Below are 21,852 nucleotides of genomic sequence, written 5' to 3'. Positions count from 1 at the left end.
TCATACATATGTCACCGAGTATATACATCTAACAAAATTAATTAGACTCTCAGCACTTTATAAATTAAAAATTGAAATTAAACAAAAATATTTAAATTGTGTCCAATATTTTGAGGATAACGTGAAAACAAATGTGTCTAAAGAAAACGCCGAACAGTCCAATAGTACATATTTATATAATTAAGGTGCAAATTAATGTCGATTTTGTTTCTACTAAAGAATTAAAATAAATTGTAATATTCTTATAACATACCAACAAGCTGGAATAGCTCAGTTGGTTAGAGCGTGTGGCTGTTAACCACAAGGTCGGAGGTTCAACCCCTCCTTCTAGCGGTTTTATTTTTTATTTTATTTCTATATGATACTGTTTTTAAAATATTGCTTGAAACATCACATATTTTGAATGTAAACACAAATAAAAATAAATGTCAAAATCTTCAAGCTCTATGTTCTCAGAGTAAGCAAATAATTAACTCTTCTATAAGTACTTCCCCCCTACAAAAATTCTAAACTTAGCACCAACATAAGCACCAGTGCACCACAACTGCTAGAGATCTAACTAAGTGCTCTACGACATACAAGAAGAGGTATTTTATTTGGTGCTATTACCACCCGTCCATTCGTTCCAGTCTATGTCGACATTAGCATGGGCCCATTTCATAGCACTACGTGCAGCTTGCGGTCCTCCAGGCAATCCCCGTTCGGTTACAATATCAGCCATGTCAATGAAAGGATCAACCAAGAGTGTACCAGGACCTCCATACTCGGAATGCAAGAAGGTATTGAAAATCTGTTCAATTCAATCATAATCACAGAATTCATAGGCAACAAGGTAAGTATGGACTTTATTTCAGAAATCAGATGAAGCTCGAGAATTAGTACCAGTGTACAAACAAATACACGCAAAAGAAGAAAGGACAGGTACTCATTTATTTCATGCCAACCAGAGGAAGAGAAGAAAGGACAGGTCTATATTGCATTTTGATATGATGTTTAACACAGTCATAGCTGTGTGTTGTTAATTAGAGATCGCGCAAGATACAATTTGTTCATATTCTCCTACACTGTCATGCTATAGTGTTACGATAACCTCTAACTGAAAAACTTTGTACTTAATACCGGATCACGAAACAATATTGATTTGTTCAAATTATGCTACATTGCACAATAGCACCACCATTGCGGCTATTTGACAACCTTGTATGAAAGAAAGACATCCAAACACTGCATAAGATATATTCTAAATTAACCTTTCAAATTACTAAAACAAGAAAATGTTGATATCATAGATAAAATCATATCTTCTTCTTCATCCCTTATTTTCTTTTTCTTGATTAGTTACATATGTTCAACTTGGATTACGAAAAGTTTTACAATCAGATAAATGCCTGTGTATGAACTAAGAGCATGCTATAAACTTGTGCATAACCAACCTTATTTTGTTGTCTATGACAAAGTAGTATGGTGCTCTATTGTAGTAAGAAATCAATTATAAATTTCTCTAACACAGACATACAAATCTCAAGCAAATTCAATAACATGTCTAAAACCTTATTTCAAATGCTGAGCTCAACCAACCTTATATTATCTCAGGCAACAAGAGTTGTCATCTCCGCTGGAAAAAGGTGTGTCTGTGTCAGTGTTCGAAACCAACACCGATACTTGTGATTATGTTTAATTTATTTATTTATTTTTCAAATTTTTTCTGGGGTCAATGTATCAGTGTCGGGTTTCCCGGGTCCTAATCACATTTTGTCATCACTCATCAGTTACAAAGTAGGGTATAAGGAATGCTAACAACGAGATTTTGAACATAAACAAAAAGACATTACTCAACTCAAGAAAGAGTAAAAACACAAACAAACAAAAACACAAATCTTGTAATCAATCAAACTAAACTAGCTAACACAAAGGGAAATGATAATAATACAAAAAAACAAAAAACCAACCTCAGTGCAAACTCCAACAACTTCTTCAACTGATTCTTCAAAAACATCTTTCTTTGAAAGCTTATCAAGAAGGTGCTTTTTGAATTTCTCGGTCTCCTGAAACCCACAAAAAGATTATTCACTTAAAAGAAATTATTCACGAGCAGATTAAAAAAATATTCAAAATTTGAAGAGAAAACTTACGGAATCTGCAAATTCAGGAATTGGGTCAGGGAATTTGTACTCAGCGGCTCTAGTAATGGAGCGTTTTGTGGATGAAAAGGGTAAAGTTGCGAGCTTTCTATTTAGAGAAGGAAATGAGAAACGGTGTTTGCATTTGATAGTGGTTTGGGATAAGCATAGCGAAGGAATTGAAGAAGAAGAAGAAGAAGGGATGAGGAAGAGTGAAAGGGACGAAGTTGAAGCCATACTTCAAAAACAGAAACCAAGGTGATGTTCCTTTATCCTGCTAGGCGCTAGCTATATATTATAAACAGATACCAAGATTAAGGGTTTTTTTTTTTTTAATAAGATGGAGGGTTTAAAGAAAAAAAAAAACTACATAGAGATAACTCAAGTCGCTAGCAAACAAGTTAATTAAATTCTTTGGATATTCATCAAACGCTTGAGGGCCTGGATCATGGTGAAAACTCTACTTAATCAATGTATCTGCGCATCGGTTGACTTCTCTGTAGACGTGAATGAACTTTACTAGAATATCGCCTAGAAACATTTGATTGATTTGGCTTAACAACCATTTTGTTGCTCCAATAAAGGATTTCTTCCCATTGATTTTATCAACCACCCTTTTGTTGTTTGATTGAATCTCCATTATGCTGAAACCTTTGCTCACTGCGAACTTAATTCCTTCTAGGATCCCCTAGGTTTCAGCTACCTCTATGTTGCAAGCACCAATGAATTTGGAGAAGTCTCTGCATCATTCTCCATTATCATTCCTCATAATTCCTCCACAAGCTGCCTTATAAGAATTGCTAACCATCCCATCAACATTTACACAAATCCAGCCCTGAGTTGGCATGTTCTAATTAATGTTCTTCACCTTCTGATGCCTTGCTAGGATTGTTCGATTAAGATTCTCGCAAACAAGATACTCATTAACTCTGTTATTGATCAGAAGGGGAAGGTTACTAGGCATGATGAGGTTTTCATCGTGTTTTCTCATGTTTCTCCAATGCCACACAGTGTGACAGGTAGTTGCCCAACATTCACCTGGTATCTTGTGCTCATCAGTATAAAACCGATTAGATAAGTTGCCATTTATCCAATCCTGCAGATTACACCTAAAGAAGACCTTCAAATGGTGTTCGCTGACAAGATGAAGCCACACAACTCTGGCCATGGAACAATCCTGCAACGCATGATTTATATCTTCTTCTACACCATCATGTTAGACGATAGGCTACGATCTAGAGAGGGGGTGAATAAATCACAAATGAAATTTTCTTAATAAAATTTTATTTTGAAAAATATTAAACTTTGGCGCGCAGAAACAATCTTGGATCGACAACCGCCTATCCCAAACCGTTATAAAAAAGATCAGCTATGCGTTAACCAATAGAGCGCATAGGTTAGATGAGAAACTTAATCAACATTTTTTCACAATAACATTTGAACAAAACCACACTATAGTAATTGATTTCCAATGAAATAACAATCATAAATTTACTTAAGAAATTTGTCGAACACTTGGTGTGCAATCAATTCAAACTAGATTTTTCTTTGATTTTGTTGATATGAGAAACCAATTACAATCACATAGATTATAATTAACTCAACAAAACAGTTTGAAGTATTAGACAAAGTAGTTATTTCTAAGTATCGATTGCATAATCAATGGTTACATAATTTGCAAGTAAACATATGAGAGAGAGAGAGAGAAGGATTTGTTTAGGCAGTTCCGTAATCGGCCTCACTATGGGTACGTCTTCCCCAAATTCCAAAGGAATTGAGATAATAAAATTAACCTTTGCAAATGTAGTTTACAAGATAAAAAGTAGCAATCTAACCTTTCAAACCCTATGGTTGATGTTGATCTTATCTTCTTATATTCCCTTGATCTTGAGCTCGATCAAGTAACCTTATACTTCCAATTTAATCCTCCAGTTTTCGTTACTCCTTTGGCATAATCCTTTTCTTCGATTCTTTCACTCGATTAAATCTAAATTGCGAACGTATCGTGACCCAAAATTACCAAAGTATTCCTCCGGTTACCATTATTCTTTTGATACAAACCCCCATTCTTCAAAGCTTTCACTCAGATGAATCCAAATTACAAAATATTGTGAAAAACTCCCAAATTAATCCTTGATCTTGGAAGAATGCCCTAAATGAATTTATCTTGAAACCCCCAAATAATTCTCAACCCAATTCAATTACAACAATCCTAAATGGACCTTATCAACCTAAATCTAGATGGCACCCAACAAAAATGACTATGTGTAATTATTGTGTGTATGCATAGAGAGAGGTTGAAGATGATGAGCAATGCTTTGTATATTTCTGGTTTCAATGTGTGAGAAATGATGTATGAATGGTATTTATATAATGTGTGTAAAGTGAGAAAGAACACAAAAAAACATATTAGAAAATTTTACAATTTTTCAAAACTAAAACATCATGTTTCGACCTAAAGATCCTATGTGTCGACCTATAGAGGCATTTTTACTTCTATATGTCGACCTATAAAACGTATGTGTCGACACATAATGGACAAATGTGAAAGTTCAAAATTTTGTTTAGGTATGTGTCGACCTATGGACTCTATGTGTCGACTTGAAATGGACATAATGCAATTTATCAAAATTGTTTCAGTATGTGTCGACCTGAAACACAGATGTGTCGACCTATAGACAAAAATTTTGTCTATGTGTCGACGTGTGTGATATATGTGTCGACCTGAAACATCCAAAATGCTTCCTTTTGTAAAGCATATATCATGTATCGATCTATGCATGCATGTGTTGACCTGTACACTAATTTTTCACATGAAAACTTAATTTTTGACTTGTAAGACAACTCTAACATGATTTTAAGTTTCCTAGTATGAAAATTCACATCTTAGACATAGAGAGAAAGGTTCAATGCACATAAATACTAAGTTTCCTAGTTTTGACATTCTAAACATTTCTACAAAAAGAATAGTGCACTCACATACTCCCCCTTTTTTATGAAGGCAAAACTTGTGAAGTATTTGTAGTCTTTGATCATAACTCCCCCTGAATATGTGCTTCTCCCTTCTTAGTTCTTGCATAACTTCTTCTCCGTTGACAACATCAAAAAGAAACAAAACCATAAAATGTAAGAAGCATCAGGTAAAATACACATCTACATGTATACCGCTCAGAGGCGTTGCAAAGATGAATTTGATCAACATTAACAACACTCACATAGAATGATATTAAAGTGAAATTGCATAGACATAAATAAGACATTCAATTCAGACAAAGAAGTATGAAATTCATTACAAATTAAGCATACAAAAGTCAGAATAGAACAACATAACATCATAAAATAGAAAGCATAATAATGCAACATAAGATCATGAAGTAAAATGTATGCAATAGTTTTTGAGCTGCTTCAAAAGCGTCACGTTTACGTGACACTTCCAGTTGGTGCTCCCGATTGTTGCACACACATGTGCTCTAATAAGAGGATAATTTTAGATACATCACCATAAAAACCAATATCATATATGATTCCATAAGGCATGCCATGGTTATTTCAAGAATTTTGTTACCATTTTAACATGTTCAAACATTTATTATGCACAAATATGTTAATAATATGCTCAAACACTAATAGCAGCAAAGATACTTTAAATGTGCGGAATTTATATCATGAGATACATATGATAATGAAATACAAATGATTAAAACATTAATTCACTATAAGCATATGAATTAAAAACACTCATGGGTTAACAACAAATTTTTTGAAAGTGAACATTCATGGGATTGCATCATACATCAATTATATCACATAAGCATACAATCAAATTTAAAGAGACATATATAAGCAACATAAGATATAAAAACTTACGAACAAAGAGATAAGTGAAACGATATTACCTCACCGAATGAGAAAGGAAGGATGCACTCACATGAAATGGAACTTTTGAAAGAAGGTTAAAACAATTTTGAATAGAGTGCATGCATAAAAATATTTAGGCAAAATTTGAGATATCGAGAATGCGCAGTTCCCGACGAATATTGAGAAATGGCTTAGTCGCAAGAGATTCTGTGAAAATATCCACAAGTTGATTTTTGCTATCAACATGCTCAAAAGCGACATCCCCATTTTCAACATGATCACGTAGGAAATGGTGACATATCTCAATATGTTTAGTACGAGAGTGTAGCATAATATTTTTAGTTAGGTTAATAGTACTAGTATTATCACAAATTATGGGAATACGTTGAAGTTTAATGTTAAAATTAAGTAATTGTCGTTTAATCCATAAAATTTGAGCATAACTACTACCCACTGTGACATATTCCGCCTCAGCAGTTGACAAGGCAACTGAGACTTGCTTCTTGCTAATCCAACTAACTAAAGAATTTGAAAATAAGTTTCAAGTTCCACTAGTGCTCTTCCTATCCAATTTGCAACCAGTAAAATCAGAATCGGAGTAACCAACTAAACTACAATCGCATCTTTTGGGATACCAAAACCCATATTTATAAGTACCATGAAGGTATCTAAGGATGCACTTAACAACTTTTAAATGGGATTCCTTAGAAGCAGATTGATATTGAACGCACATGCACTCACTAAACATAATGTCAGGCCTAGATGCAGTAAGATATAAGAAAGATCCAATTATACTTCTATACCTTTTCACGTCAACATCCTTACCATTTTCATATTTGTCCAAGTTTTCGTTTGTGGGTATTTGAGTGTCAATACAATTTGCATCTACCATTCCGAAGCATTTAAGAAACTTTTGGCAGTACTTGTTTTGATACACAAACGTCCCTTCCTTGAGTTGTTTGATTTGAAGTCCGAGAAAGTAGTTTAACTCTCCCATTAGACTCATTTCAAATTCTCCATCTTGCGTTCTTTTTGGACTTGTGAATGTGAGAGATATGAATGTGTGTGAGAGAGAGAGGGTGGAACATTTAAGAGGAAGAAGAGGGATGAATTTGGGAAAGAAAAATTTATTTCACAAAAAGCGATTCCGACCCTTGTAAGTACGAAGTGCGCCTAAGAGGGGGGTGAATTAGGTACTTTAAAACTTTATCGGTTTTTTGTGAAGATGGTAATATTTTTCTGGTTAATGGTGATGTTATGAAAGATGTAAAATGCAGAAAAATAAATGACACGACGATATATCCTGGTTCCCCTCACAGTCCGAGGGTACTCTAGTTCCCTTTCAAACACAAAAGAAATTTCACTATAGTTAGAATGATTGTACAGCCTATCCACACCAATTGTGATGCTTACTATCTAACCTATAGGAAGATCAAAAGCTCTTAAAACCTTTAAGATATTAATACTAAGTGCAAGAATAACAATCCTCTTCAATGCACACACTTGCTTCCAACAATCCTGGACAGCAAGAATACAACAAGTATTTTCTAAATTTTACAAGAGTTTTTGAATAGAGATATAATCTATCAATCACTTGATTGATCTTATTTTCAAGCAAAAAACTTTCTCAAGGATATACAACAAGTGTTCAAGGAATGATATGAATTTTTCTTAAGCTTTAATGAAAGAGCAATGCAGAAAAATTCACTTGAAAATTCTGATTTCAACACTTTGAAAATATTGAAAGATGAGATGATTTTAGAAAGTTAAAATATTTGTTGGAAAAAGGTGTTTTAAATTCTAAAAATAATAGGTTTTATACTTTCATAACACCTCTTCAAAAGTGTATAAAACATGAGAGAATGCAATGGTTGAAAATAAAAAGGTGTCAAGTTTTCATAAAATAACATGCAGTATATTTGCCACTGTTTCGTGTGTAACCGGTTACAGCATGGCTGCTACCCGGTTACATAAAGTAACGTTGCCTAGATTTTTGAATTTTTCACGTTGTAACCGGTTACAACATGGCTGCTACCCGCCAGTAGCCAAAAATACCTTTTGAAAAAGCTATTTTTTGTAACCTTTTGAAATCTTTTGAAACCAAAGCATATTATGATATGAACAAATATATTTGAACACTTGTATGCATATTTTGAGAGTTAAATGCTATACCTTTAATAAATTGATCAATCAAAGGAGTTTCTTCAAGACTTAGAAGATATTTGAAACTTGATGTGCTAGATGACTTGAGCCATTCCACTTTTTGCAATAATAGGTTGTCTTCATCAAAACAAGTGTGGAAGCTTGACTTCACAACCCTTTCCACTTTTAATTTGTTTTGTTTTTTTTATTTTAATTGAAAAAGTTTTGGACACGTGTCATCATGGTATTGGCGCTTAGATTTAAATGGAGGATGATCCTGTACAGGACATCCCCAGCATGCCCACTGTGGGCACGAATTTAATCATTCTATGATTTTGATCGTGTGGCTTAGATCAGGGAATCTTAACTGTATCATAAAATAAATCAAAACCGTTTGATCTTCATCAAACGGTCGGGAACGCCCCATGTCCCCTCCTTTGTTTTTTATTAGTTTTTGGGCCTTAAGCCCATTTGCTTCTTTTTCTTACTAACTTCCCCATTTATGCTTGCACCCCATTTTTCCTTTGTTTTTAATGTTTGATTCCATTAATTGTTTCAATTAATTAATTGATTAGTAGATTAATTTTTGAATTATCATAAACATGAATGTTAAAGTAAAAAAATTATATTTCTTTATTTTCAATTTAGAATCGAACTATTTTCGCAAGTTGAATCAAATATTTTTTTTCGAAATTAAACGGATTAAAAAAGAAAAATTGAGTGCACACTATTTTTATTCTCGAATAATCAAAAGAAAAGTGTAAACTTTATTCGAACCGATTATTCGTCTTCCACTAAACTTTTCGTAATAAAAAACCCGATTAAAAAGAAAATTGAGTGCACACTCTTTTTATCCTCGAATTATCAAAAGCAAAGTGTACATTTTGCTTGAACCGATTATTCATTTTCCGCCAAAAAATACAAAATCAAACTCAAATTAAAAAAGGAAAATCGGATGTACATGTGCAAGATTCTTGAGTAGTCAATCACACGGTTTACACTTTGTGTCTAAATCGATTACTCGTCTTCCACAAATATGATTTTAATAAATAATTGGATTAAAAAATGAAAATTGGGTGTACACTCTTTTCATCCTCGAATAATTGAACGAAAGGTGTACACTTTGTTTAATCGATTATTCGTCTTCTGCCTAATTAAAAGGTTCCCATTAAATACAACATATATGAGTGGTACTAATACCTTCCCCATGCATAATTGACTCCCAAATTTGAATTTGGTTGCGATGATCATATTTTGTTTTTTTAGGGTTTTATTGACGTTTTCCCTTTCATAAATAAACTTCGGTGACGACTTTATTAAGTTTTGAGCATTCATTCACCCAAGTATTTTTTCACCGTGACACGCCTCACTTTTTGAACAATAGTCCATGGTCCTATGCTACCATGTTTCCCTTCATTTAATTATTTCTCAGTTGCTTTTTCTCCCCGAACTTCGTTGTTTCTGTTCTCTGTCGTTGGATGATTTCTTTCCATACACCTTGTAGTTTTGTGCCCAAATATTCCATAGGGGAGGCACAAAATATGAAGCCTTTCATAGTTCACTTTGTATCATTTCCCTTTAATGGAAAACATGGCTAACAGAGGCGTCTTCAAGTTTACTTGCATGCACATGCAAGCGTATTTCCCTCGTTCTCTAAATAGAGTGGTTTGTCCACCTTAACAGTCTTGCCAATTCGATATCCTATGAATGAGAGATCCCGATGATCATAATATTCAATATGTAATCCTGATATTCTTACCTACATTGCAAGATTGTCTATAACAGCAGTATTAGGATAGAAGTTGGATCTCCATTCTTGCACCATAAGGTAGTGATCGTAGATTAGCCAAGGGCCATCCGAGAGCGCTTAATTCTGATCTTCTTCACACGTAAAGGTGACGAGGTGATAATCTTTCCTAAGTTCGAAAATGTTCAATGCTCCTCTTTTTGCCCATGATTGATGTAGTCTCATTTCCAACGCTTTGAAGTCGATTCTCCTTTCCATCAACTTTTAGTCCCCCTATTTTAAAATCCAAAAGACCAAAATTGCAATTAAGATATATATATATATATATATATATATATATATATATATATATATATATATAGGGCATATCATATGAGAATGACATATTTATATGAGAATATGAGAATGAATCCGAACCATTGGATTTTAAAATAAATGGTGGAGATTATGAGTGAATATTTTTTTCTCTCTCCTACTTCATTTATTTCAAGATACAGGAGTGAGAAAAAAAAGATTCACTCATAATCTCCACCATTTATTTTAAAATCCAATGGTTCAGATTCATTCTCACATTCTCATATAAATATGTCATTCTCATATGATATATATATATATATATATATATATATATATATATATATATATATATATATATATATATATATATATATATATATATATATATATATATATATATATATATATATATATATATATATAAGTCAGGATCCATTGACACAAGGCGTCAAACTTTAATTTGATATCAAATAATATCCATTGATTTTGTTTAATCTAATAATATATATTTACTCATTTAAGATGTCATATGATAAAAAGATTTGGTTTCCTCTCTCTTCCTTAAACATATCTTTTTATTTAATAGTTAATATCTTACAATATTTCAGATTTAAATGACCACATAATTTCAATTTTTTATAATAAAATTCTCAGCAATCAAATTATTTATATATAAATGTAAAACTATCATTAGATTGATTAAATGTAATAGATTGTAATTTCTATAAAAAAAATTAAATTACTTATAATTATTCTATATAGATTGAAAATTCTATAAGAAAGATTAAATTAATTATAATGATTCTAAATAGATTGAAAGTTATATAAAAAAATCACTTATAATTATTCTAAATAGATTGAAATTTCTATAAAAAAATCACTTATGATTATTCTCAAATTCAATCCCATATTTTTTTTTATTTTTAATATTTATTTTATTCTTGAATAATTAATTCTCCAAGGTTTATTTATTTACATTTCAATTCTACCATTGATATTTTTAGTTAAATATGTTTTTTTTTCATTTAGGTAGATATTTTTTTAATCCATATAATTTTTTTCTATTAATTTTTATTTTTATTTTTTCAAAAGAAATGTCATATTAAACATTTTTTGTAAATGGATTTTCTAATCTTCTGAAAAAAGTGTTAAAGATTTAATCGATTAATAAATTAAGTGTTCAAACTAAAGAAAAATATTATATAAAAAATTAAATAATTAAAATAATAATATTTTTAAGTCTTATTTATTTGGTTATTATTAGACACTATTAGGTTGCATAATATTTCAATTAATCAATTTAATAGACACTAATGAATAAAGAAAATAAAAAAAAATCATATTTAATTAAAATTATAAAATTAAAATAACAATGAAAGAAGAGAAATGTAACTAAATAAACCTTACATAATTAATTACAACAATAAAATGTATTTAGAATAATAATACATAAATATAATTAAAATAATATTATTCTATCTGAGAAATAGTATTCTTATAAATAAAATACATAATTATTTGTCTTATCCGAGAATTTTTGTCCAATTTTAAAAAATATTTTAATTATTATAAGAAATTGAAATTATGTGGTCATGATAGATTTTATTCAAATTTTCAATGATTTTTAAAATATTAAAAATATTAACTATTAAATAAAAAAATATGTTTAAGGATGAGAGAGAATCTAAATCTTTTTATCACGAGACAAACAATAATTAAATATATACTATGAGTTTAAACAAAATCAACTAATATTATTTGGTGTCAAATTAAAATTTGACACATGATGTGAATCGATCTGACTCATAAATATATATAATTTTTATTTATATTTTATTCTACCAAATGTATCCTTAACATAAATCTTAATATGTGTATTCATGCATAAATCTTTATATAACTAATAAATATTAATGAAATAATTTAAACTCAATCAAAAGATTTTTTTTTTGGCTTTATACCACCGATTTAGTCCGGTTCGGGGGATCGAACCGTGGTTCTCCCTACCAAGTCCAACGCCATTCACCACGGACCAACTAACGATTGGTCAATCAAAAGATTTTTAATAGAGTTGAAGTTGAAATTTGAAAAGTATTTCATACCAAATAAATCGGATTCTCTTTTAAAAGAAAAATAAAATGAAAAATAAATCAAAATCCAAATGTGTCTGATTTTAAAATTATCAATCTGGTTTTTAAAAGAGAACCAACATTTGTTTTTATCTTCTAAAAATCTATCTATCTATGGCTCCAAACTATATTCCAAATAACCTTGTTTTTTCTATTCTCTCTAAACTTCCGTTTAAATCTCTAAAGCGTTTTTCTTGTGTTTGTAAATCATGGTCTTTTTTATTCGAAAATTTCATTTTTCTTAACATGTTCCACAACAATCTTATTTCCAAATCCCATTCACTATATGATGAAGATGTTGATGAGTGTTTCATCTTCAACTGGCGTACAGGTTTAGTGAAGTTGTCTTTCTTCACAGGTGAGAAATTAGAGATCGAGATTCAATTCAATCCTCCACGTCCATTCCACTCTCAATCAAACGATCTCTTTCAACATAGTTGTATTCTTGTCTTAAGTTCTGCAGTTAATGGCATTCTTTGTATATACGATAATACAAATATAGCATTTTGGAATCCAGCTACTAAAGAAGTTAAGGTCATTCCTCCTGATTTTGGTGAGTTTTCAAATAGTCTTGACGAGTTTATAACTATCTTTACTCCACTAAAATTCATTAAAAAAAATACAAACTTTTTTACAAATCTCGTGATCTAGTTTTCAAAGCTCCATCCAATAATAACAGCCAAACCTAAGCAACTACAAACTGAAGAAAAATGATGGAACAATCTCTAAACAAACACAACATGTGTTTCTTCAATCAGATTATAAAGTACAACAAACAGTCAAAAGCTTAAATTCTCCAACGACGATCCTTTGGCAATCCCAATTATAATTCTAGTCTTCTTCTCTTTCGGGTGGCAGACCACAAGGCAATAGCATTTTCTGCGCAATAGGTAGAATTTGTCAAATAAGAATATAGAGAGCAAGGTGAAATCATAAAGTATAAAATAATGTTACTCATTTCAATCAATCAAAAGTTCAACTCCTCATGGCCTGTTAACAACAACGAATTGCACTGCAGGAAAATGCACAGCAACAACTTTTAGCATCACCTCAGACTCCAAATTCTCTTCTCTATTTCACTATTGCCTGCTATAACAGCACTATTGACAACACGGGTATTGAGAATGTAATCAACATGAACAAAACAGCCAACTACAAGTTGATGTGTGTCAGTCAGAATCCATTTGATATCTTTATTGCTAAATACCATGTCAAACTTGCAATCTTAACTTAACCAGGTTACTTACCTCACAAAGGAAAGTTCTTCCATTAAAAAACTATCATGTGTATTGATAAGCATCTTACAGCAACCATATTTTGACATGAATTTTACTGCTTAATTCAAAAAGTGTAAAAAATCTTGCCTAAGCTTCTTGAGAGAAAATACTAACCATCTAGCCATTCAACATCCTTATTCTATCTCCTCAGAGTGAAATATCAGACAGAAAATGTTGGCTTCTCTTCAAGGTTAGATCATACCGACATCTGTTATGCTAGTATAGTAGGCTAATGACATGATCTGTTTCTATATTGACCGGGGTCACACACCGATGATCAAACCCTTCCAACTGTGTTGAGTTTCCCTCCATGCTAAAATAGTCCGACTAAATAATGCTTTCTCTTTTTTAATTCCCTCTAATCATAACGACTTTGCAGTGGTTACTTCTCCCCTGAACAATGGGGTGGAAATATGAATCTCTCAATACATTTTCCACTTTTGCACAATGTGTCATTGGGCATATACAGCACGGTGAACACCTTCGATAGTGACACCTCACATGTTACATCCAATAACTAAACCTAGTTGAGCCCAATTTCAATCTTACAAAGTCCCCAAGACCAGTTCTGACCTCTTTGCATCAATGTGCTAATACCGAAAGGGTTAATCAGACTGTCAAAAAACCTCAACTGTTCTGAAACCCAGTGTCTTTCAATGTTAACTGGGACTTCAATAGTTTTGTTAATTAATCAATTTTACCTACTAGTATAGACACCAAACAGGTAGTCAATGAGTGATCTCGATTCTCAACCATTCTTTTAAACCAGTATTGTCCATGATGGATGGCGGTCCATGGCGGAGAGCCAAAATCCCGCCATATTGTACGCTTTGAAGCGCCGTCATAGCAAATCATGGCAGAAAACCCCACAATTTTGGCCTATATGTATTACCATTGCGGCGAGCCCAAAAACCAGCATTGGCATGTATATATCTGCCATATCGCCACAATTGCGGATATTTGATAACACTGTTTTAAACTATTAAATGTAAAGTAAGTTTTGGTGGTATACAGTGCACTCACGAACCACATGACAAAGTGGTCTTCTCTAGAAGCCACCCTTCTTACTAGCTCATTTGTGATATAACTCCCCATAGAAAAAAAAGGAAAGAAAGAAACTTGTGCTACACAAATTCCACAAACTCGTGTATTCTGAGTACGATCTATCTGTTTCCAATCTATACAAAATACCAAGCTAGTGAAATAGAAGCTTAAGCATATGTTTGGTTTTGAGGTGAAAATAATAGATTTTGAGTAAATTGATTATGGTTAAAAAAGAGTTGAATGTAAAGTGATTTATGTATGGGTAACTTTATGCAAAATTGAATTGAACAAGTAAATTTCAATGTAAAAATTCCGGTTAAATTCAATAGCTACACATTCTAGCTTCAAGTAGAATCAACTCAGGAGACAGAATCAACTCTACTTTAGAAGAACCTAACAACTCAATCATTTCAAAATCAATTCTACACGTCTAAAATTGCTTTTAACTCTTCCAAAAACTAAATCAAACATACACTAAGTTGAGTTTGAAAAAAGTACCTGCATAAAAGTGTAGCGTTGTCTTCCAATAGGTTCATTTTCAGCAATTGAAAAATAGGAAAGTAAAGGATAATGCCCAATATATGATGCATAGCTATCACGCTGAATGTTCACCGCCCATTCACTGCACACACAAAAAAAAACAACAACAAATTGAACAAAAATTTGGGAAAAAAAACTGATTTGAAAGAACAATAACAAAAAAAAGAAAAAAAGAAAGAAACCTACAATCTGTTCATATCAGCATGGCCAGTTCCAACATATTTAGCTTGAAGATGTTCGAGTTGGGAATTGATGTTAAACCTATCACTCGCCTGCATCACAAAACGCAAAAATCGTTTGCATGATTGAAATATTATTATAATTCAGCAGGATTAGGGATTGCAGACAAATTGAAATGAAAATGAAGAACAGAAGAAAGATTGTAATGAATGAAGGAATAAGAAGATGAAGAGAAAGGATTGGAGGATAATGGAAATACCTGCATATTGACTCTTGTTCAGAGAGACCTTACTCGCGTGATGGTCCAGAGTTCGAACTAAGCTAGCAGGTTTCACAATCAGGTTAACGATTTTTACACGTGTTTTGTAAATTTTTATTTTTTTGAAAAATGAATTTGAAATTTAGATTAATTTTGCTTGATGTTGTAAATATTCAACAAAATTCTTTAACCAACATCTTTGTATTTTAATAAGCAAAGATCTTATATCAGAAAATAAGAGTGTACATAGGATACTCAACCCTCAAAAGACAAGGAAACTATTCATTTTTATAAGAGGAGAAGTGTATCAATCATTCATATTTATAAGAGGAGAAGTGTATCAATCGTAGTAACTATAAAAGCTGAAATTATTATAACCCAATTAGTAAGAGACCCGTGCTGGAGTATGGGTATTTGTTTGTTTGATGTTGTATATTTTGAATGATATCAAAGTCAATATTAAATGCCAAACAATTTTATCATTAAATAGAATAAAGCAAAATGAGTATTTTGGTAAGTTTGCCATTTGTCAAAAAAAATAAACCCTTACTATATTTATGTTTCCTATTTATAGAAATGTTTCTATTATTATCAATATTATTAATATTATAATTAATGAATATTTTAATTATTATTTTCAAATTGTTTAAATTTATTATATTTAATGTTATGCGAATTGACATTCACTTTGATTTCTTTATAATGGGAAAACGTTTTCCCCTATCAAAATACACTAAACGGCGCACCTTCACTATCCTTTTTCAATTCACAGACTATTATTACTATTATTCATTCTACATTAATCAATAATATTTAATAGTTAATTAAATTGGGCCATTGAAAACACAAACAAAATGGGTATCCATTCACATCCCATTTACATTAGCGATACATTAGCTACCGTCAAAATAAACCAAATTGTTATATTTTTTTTTTTTTAAGCAAGGATTAATTGATAGAGAGTACTAGGGGTACTCTAACCCTGATACAAAAGGAGGAAGAGCTAAAAGAAAAATTACAAGAACCAAAATTTAGACAAGGTATTGCAAAGGTTCTTTGCAAAAATTGTAAAAAATGCTATTGGTATTAGTAATATCCCCTACCGAGAGCCACTTCCAAGCGTAAATCTTAATGTTCCATCTTAAATCCGACCAAGAGAAAGATTCTTGTTTAAAAACGATAGCGTTGCGATAGTTCCAAATATTCCAACACACCACTAGCCAAATATATCCTTCCTTTCCTTCCTTAATTTTCTTGTTTTTGAAGAAGTCGAACCAAAAATTGTAGCTACTACTTATGGATAAATCATGATCAACTGTAACATCAAACCATAAACCAATATCCTCCCATATCTTCTTGACAAAAGGGCAACTTAAAAGGATATGCTGAAGGGATTCTCCAGCCGTGGAACAGAAGCAGCAGGAATGGTCCATAGAATTATCTATACAACCTCTCAATAAAAGCTGATCCTTTGTTGCCAACCTGTTCCAAAAACACCGCCATCCAAACGCCTTAACTCTATGCGGTATCTTCGTTCTCCAGAGTCTTTCAAAAACATTGAGTTGAGCAGCCTCCGTAACAATCGCGATAGGAATAGGCGGAACGTACAGAATGCTATAACCATCCTTAGCCGTGTAAACTTCGCTAGATAGGTTTCTCCACAAGATTCTATCTTGTTCTTCAATCCTAAGAGAAACAGCCTGCAAATCAGAAATTAAGTCTGCCATATTGTTAGATTCATCATAATTCAGAGGAAGAGCTATGCCGAGATTTCCCCACTTCCATTGATTATCGCAATCCTCCCCTGCTTCAGCAACACTCATGTTCTTCTTAGAACTAAGAGCAAACAGATTTGGATAAAGAGACTTCAAGGGAGCTTCTCTTAACCAAGCAATGTTCCAGAAAGATGCGGAAATACCGTTGCCCACCTTAAAATTGCAGCTGTTCACGAACAATGCTCCGCTGTACCCGGTTCTCCAGCTTCTTTATATCACTCCACCAAGCTGATGAACGTCTTCTACATCTCACTGGACTATCGATTTGCAGAGCCAATTGAATGTTCCCATACCTGGTAGAGAGGACCTCTTTCCATTTAGCTTGTTCACCTCCAAGAATCCTCCATTTCCACTTTAGCATCAAAGCCGAATTGAAATCCTCAATGTTTTTCAAACCTAAACCTCCGTCTTTCAAAGGGAGACAAGTATAATTCCATCCTATCCAATGTATCTTACGCTTGCTCTCTTCACCGCCCCATATGAATCGGTTTTGGATTGTGTTAAGTTGGCTGCACACCTTCTTCGGAGCCCTGAAAAACGAAAGATGAAAAATAGCCAAGCTATTAAGAAGAAATTTAGTTAGAGAGATTCTCCCACCGAGAGAGAGCAACCTTCTCTTCCAGCAGTTGAGACGGTCTTTAAATTTCTTCATTAAAGGTACCCAAGTAGTAATCCTTCTAGGATCGGCGCCTATGGGTAAACCGAGAAAATTAAAGTGTTTTTCTTCCTCCTTACAGCAAAGAAAATTAGCTGCAGCTGACAAGAAATGCGGACTAAGATTTATACCAATAAGTTTGCTCTTGTGATAATTGACTCCTAGTCCCGAAATCAATTCAAATCCTCTAAGGATTGACTTAAGGCACCAAATGTGCTTCCATCCTCCCTTTCCAATAAGTAAAGTATCGTTTGCGAACTGAAGGATGTCCACCGTGCACTCCTCATTAAACTGGAAACCGTTGAAATCTCCATTGGCAGTAGCTTTCCTAACCAAACTTGCAAGAGCTTCAGTCACCAAAATAAAAAGAAACGGAGATGTAGGGTCTCCTTGCCGAAGGCCTCTCTCGACAACGAATTCTTTCGTTGGACTCCCCATTCACAAGCACAGATAAATTGCTTGAGAATATAGTTGCTTCCATCCATCGTTTCCATCTCTCACCGAATCCCATTCTGTCCATCATATGTCTAAGGAATTGCCAGCTGACCCTGTCGTATGCTTTCTCAAAGTCGACCTTAAATAACAAACATTCTTTCTTCTCCTTTGAAGCGAAATCTACAACTTCATTCGCAATGACCACTCCATCCATTAACTGCCTACCCGGAACAAAGGCAGTTTGAGAAGGCGATATGATTCTGTCTAAGACCAGTTTAATTCTAGCTGCGAGCAATTTTGAGATAATCTTATAAAGACAACCAACCCAGACAGATGGGACGATAATCTTCCAGCCCAAGAGGAGTCTTCTTCTTCGGAATAAGAGTAAGGAAAGCAGATGAGATAGCTCTGGAGAGAACAGCTTTCTCATGAAAATCTTTAACAAAACGAAAAATATCATCTTTCAAGAAAGTCCAGCACTTCTTGATGAAAAAGAAATTGTATCCGTCCGGTCCCCGGACTTTTGGAACTGTTGCAAGCCCAAACTGCATCTTTGATTTCAGTTTCAGAAAAAGGCAGCTCCAAAGAGGAAGATTCCTCTGGAGACAAAGAATTAAAGAGCAAACCTTCGGGAACAGGGCGCTGATCTTCCTCTTCTTTGAACGCAGCCGTAAAGAAACTCAGAACTTCCGCCTTTACATCCAGAACCGAGTGAGCTATGCCAGAAGGAGTAGGCAATCCTCCTATAAAATTTCTTCTTCTCCTTTCCTTCAACAAACTATGAAAGTATCTGCTATTAATATCTCCTTCATTCTCCCACTTCGATCTAGATTTCTGAAAAATCAAGTTCTCCTTGACTCTGATGTCCTTCCACATACGGCTGGTAGCTTCACTGCGAATGGCTAGAATCTCTTCCGAAGCTTCCTCCCTGCAGGATTCAAGAAGTTTGTCTGCCTCATTAATGGCCCTTATGTCTTCTTCAATCTCCAAGTCCCTCTTGCCAAAGACTTCCTTGTTCCACACCATAAGCATACTCTTCAACAAACGCAGTTTTTCTTTAATAACGTAGTCTCCTCTTCCTACGATATTAATATTCTTCCATTCGCTTTCTACAAAAGAAAAGAAATCCTTGTTCTCAAACCAGTCATTATTAACACGATTAGGCTTAGGTCCCCAATTTGAGTCATCAATCATGAGCCATATAGGACAGTGATCTGAAATATTTCTATCTCCTATCCATTGCCCCACAATCTTCAAGCTAGCAATCAGGTTCTCAGAAACTAAGAAACGATCTAACCTGCTCATCGCTCCTCCTTTTCCACCGTACCAACTAAACCTTTTACCTTTCGTAGGGACATCAATCAAGTTACAATCTTCAATAAAACCTGAAAAACCAGTCATTTCAGAACGTCTAATGAGATGGCAGTTACCTTTTCTTTCCCTGCTATTAGACACAGAGTTAAAGTCTCCCGCAAGACACCATTCTCCATCAGAGAACTTAGCTTTAGCTTCTAAGAGATCCCTCCATAATTTCTTCTTTAAAGGCAAAGAGCAAGGAGAATAGATATTAACAATGTAGAAAGTGTAATCTCTCCATTTCACCTTAATGCCCAGAAAACCCTTCCCTTTAAAACTTAGAATGACTTCCACTGTGTTGGTATTCCAAAGAGTTATAATACCACCAGATCTGCCTTCTGAATCGATCGAAGACCAACCAACACTATCACAACTCCAGATGCTGTTAATCAAACTAGGACTCACTGTCTCCAATTTTGATTCTTGGATCAGAAAGACGTCTGCTCTTCCTTCCCTTATTATTTTACTAATTCTCTTTCGCTTAATCAAGCTACCACCTCCTCTGATATTGAAAGTTCCGATAATCATAGGAACTTTTTGACGGTCTCCTTCAAAGTCTGCTTTTTCTCCCTTGCTGCTTTTTCCATATCATCGATCTTCTTCTTATAGTCTCTCCCACCTTCGATATCCTTGATTCCTAACCTCCCCATAGCCTCCCAAACTTTAATTCCCACATTCGATTCAATGCAGTTCCAAAACCTGTTATTGCAATGGACCACATCAGAATCAGAGATGGGATCGCTGCAAAGTATAGCACCGGCTGAAAGGACCTCTTCTTCTTCTGATAAGCGCTTAGGAGGAACATCCAAATGCAAAATTGGGCCGGACTCTAGCTGCTCTTCATGACTATGGCTTAAAATGGTTCCAGGGCTAAGATTCTTCAAAATTCTCTTGATGGGCTTTGCCTTCTTAACTTTTGCCGGCCCAGTAAAATCATACACACATTTGGACTTAAGCTTTTTGGTGAAAGCCGTTGACTCCTTCTCTTGATTAAAAAAAGTATCTAAAGAACAGCTCACTTGAGTATCCTTAGGTACGCTGGATAGGTGGGACCCCTTTTCAAAAGGTAAAGCAGAAACTTTAGCCTTAGCCGCCCCCAGAGCCGCATCGAAACTACCATCAAGATCCGCAAAAGATTTTCCCAAGTCTAGATCAACTTCTGCTGAAAGAGCTTTCTGAACCTCCTCTCCAGATTTGACAGCGGAAAGGATGGGATTATTTCCTTCCATAGAGTTTGAGGAGAGAGCATCACTATCTGCCTGGAAATCTTCTACTTCATCATTCTCCTCTCCATCAGCATACTCAGAAGAAGAAGATGACCCTGATAAAGAATTTTGTTGTTTGACCAAACGTGAAGTAGAAATTCTCATCGGACCATAGGAATCCTCCGACATTTTGATAGTAAAAGAAAGACCATCAATAGAAACAGAGAAAGAATCGTTTAATTTCCTTTTTTTCATTCTCTATGTTATGTGTCTTGTTTACAATTTATTCCTCGTGGATATTGTTTCACATTTTAAGAGAATTTTCAATAATTAGAGCATAAGAGATATGTCTTGTGTCTGTGGGTCAAGAAAAAAATAGGCTCACTAACAAAAGAATAAAATCTAGACATGCAAAAGTGACTAGAAGATGATAAAAATAATGTTAAAAAGCACAAAGTCTTAGATTTCAAAGGATTATTATTTTTTCACGGAAATGGATCGAAGTTAAAATCGTGTATATGGACATTTTTTAAATTATTTTAAAGAAACACAGAAATATCTAAGATAATTCAGTCTATCTTTAAGTTTGCATAAGACAAATACAAATTAATGTAGGGAAGAGCAAAAGAAAAAATGTACAATGAAGAGGAGAGTTCAATTTGTGTGTTTTTTTCTAAATCTAAAGAAGTCTATTTATAGATTAAATGGTATTGTTTTACAAGGTAGCGGCCCTTAATAAACCACGTCATTTAACCAAGTATTACAACATCGGTCCCGGTCCTGGTTGTTGTATCTCAATTTTTGACCATTGAGATCCCCTCTATTCCCAAATA

At 33.5% G+C, this 21,852-nt stretch overlaps 5 protein-coding genes and 1 non-coding gene across 7 annotated transcripts; 1 reads left to right on the top strand and 5 right to left on the bottom strand.

The window, feature by feature from the left end:
* Positions 1-259: 259 nt before the first annotated feature.
* Positions 260-333, top strand: TRNAN-GUU (transfer RNA asparagine (anticodon GUU)). The gene has a single exon. It is a non-coding gene; the product is annotated as a tRNA-Asn (tRNA).
* An 89-nt stretch (positions 334-422) lies between these two features.
* On the bottom strand, positions 423-2,411 carry LOC131626061 (protein PLASTID REDOX INSENSITIVE 2, chloroplastic-like). Its single transcript, XM_058896877.1, has 3 exons — positions 2,133-2,411; positions 1,950-2,045; positions 423-790 (listed from the first exon to the last, which is right to left on the bottom strand). Exons 1-3 carry the CDS (start codon positions 2,355-2,357, stop codon positions 593-595), a joined length of 519 nt encoding a protein of 172 aa, XP_058752860.1. The 5' UTR covers positions 2,358-2,411; the 3' UTR covers positions 423-592.
* Positions 2,412-6,519: 4,108 nt separating this feature from the next.
* On the bottom strand, positions 6,520-6,984 carry LOC131626048 (uncharacterized mitochondrial protein AtMg00810-like). The gene has a single exon (XM_058896865.1). It carries the CDS (start codon positions 6,982-6,984, stop codon positions 6,520-6,522), a length of 465 nt encoding a protein of 154 aa, XP_058752848.1.
* Positions 6,985-12,818: 5,834 nt separating this feature from the next.
* LOC131626038 (uncharacterized protein At4g14342-like) lies at positions 12,819-15,883 on the bottom strand. Of its 2 annotated transcripts, XM_058896854.1 has the most exons (4): positions 15,594-15,883; positions 15,341-15,426; positions 15,113-15,236; positions 12,827-13,172 (listed from the first exon to the last, which is right to left on the bottom strand). In XM_058896854.1, exons 1-4 carry the CDS (start codon positions 15,597-15,599, stop codon positions 13,125-13,127), a joined length of 264 nt encoding a protein of 87 aa, XP_058752837.1. In that variant the 5' UTR covers positions 15,600-15,883; the 3' UTR covers positions 12,827-13,124. The 2 variants fall into 2 exon arrangements, with proteins under 2 accessions (XP_058752838.1, XP_058752837.1); XM_058896855.1 differs by lacking the exon at positions 15,594-15,883 and having other exon boundaries at positions 12,819-13,172; positions 15,341-15,432.
* A 1,639-nt stretch (positions 15,884-17,522) lies between these two features.
* LOC131626047 (uncharacterized) lies at positions 17,523-18,461 on the bottom strand. Its single transcript, XM_058896863.1, has one exon. The coding sequence runs from the start codon at positions 18,459-18,461 to the stop codon at positions 17,523-17,525; it is 939 nt and encodes a 312-aa protein (XP_058752846.1).
* Positions 18,462-18,914: 453 nt separating this feature from the next.
* On the bottom strand, positions 18,915-20,342 carry LOC131626046 (uncharacterized). Its single transcript, XM_058896862.1, has one exon. It carries the CDS (start codon positions 20,340-20,342, stop codon positions 18,915-18,917), a length of 1,428 nt encoding a protein of 475 aa, XP_058752845.1.
* Between the last annotated feature and the right edge of the window lie 1,510 nt (positions 20,343-21,852).

The sequence above is a fragment of the Vicia villosa genome, unplaced genomic scaffold, assembly GCF_029867415.1.
Source record: "Vicia villosa cultivar HV-30 ecotype Madison, WI unplaced genomic scaffold, Vvil1.0 ctg.000256F_1_1, whole genome shotgun sequence".
Classification (NCBI taxonomy): Eukaryota; Viridiplantae; Streptophyta; class Magnoliopsida; order Fabales; family Fabaceae; genus Vicia; species Vicia villosa.
The sequence above is the reverse complement of the archived record's forward strand: the minus strand, read 5'-3'. Positions and strand labels throughout refer to the sequence as shown.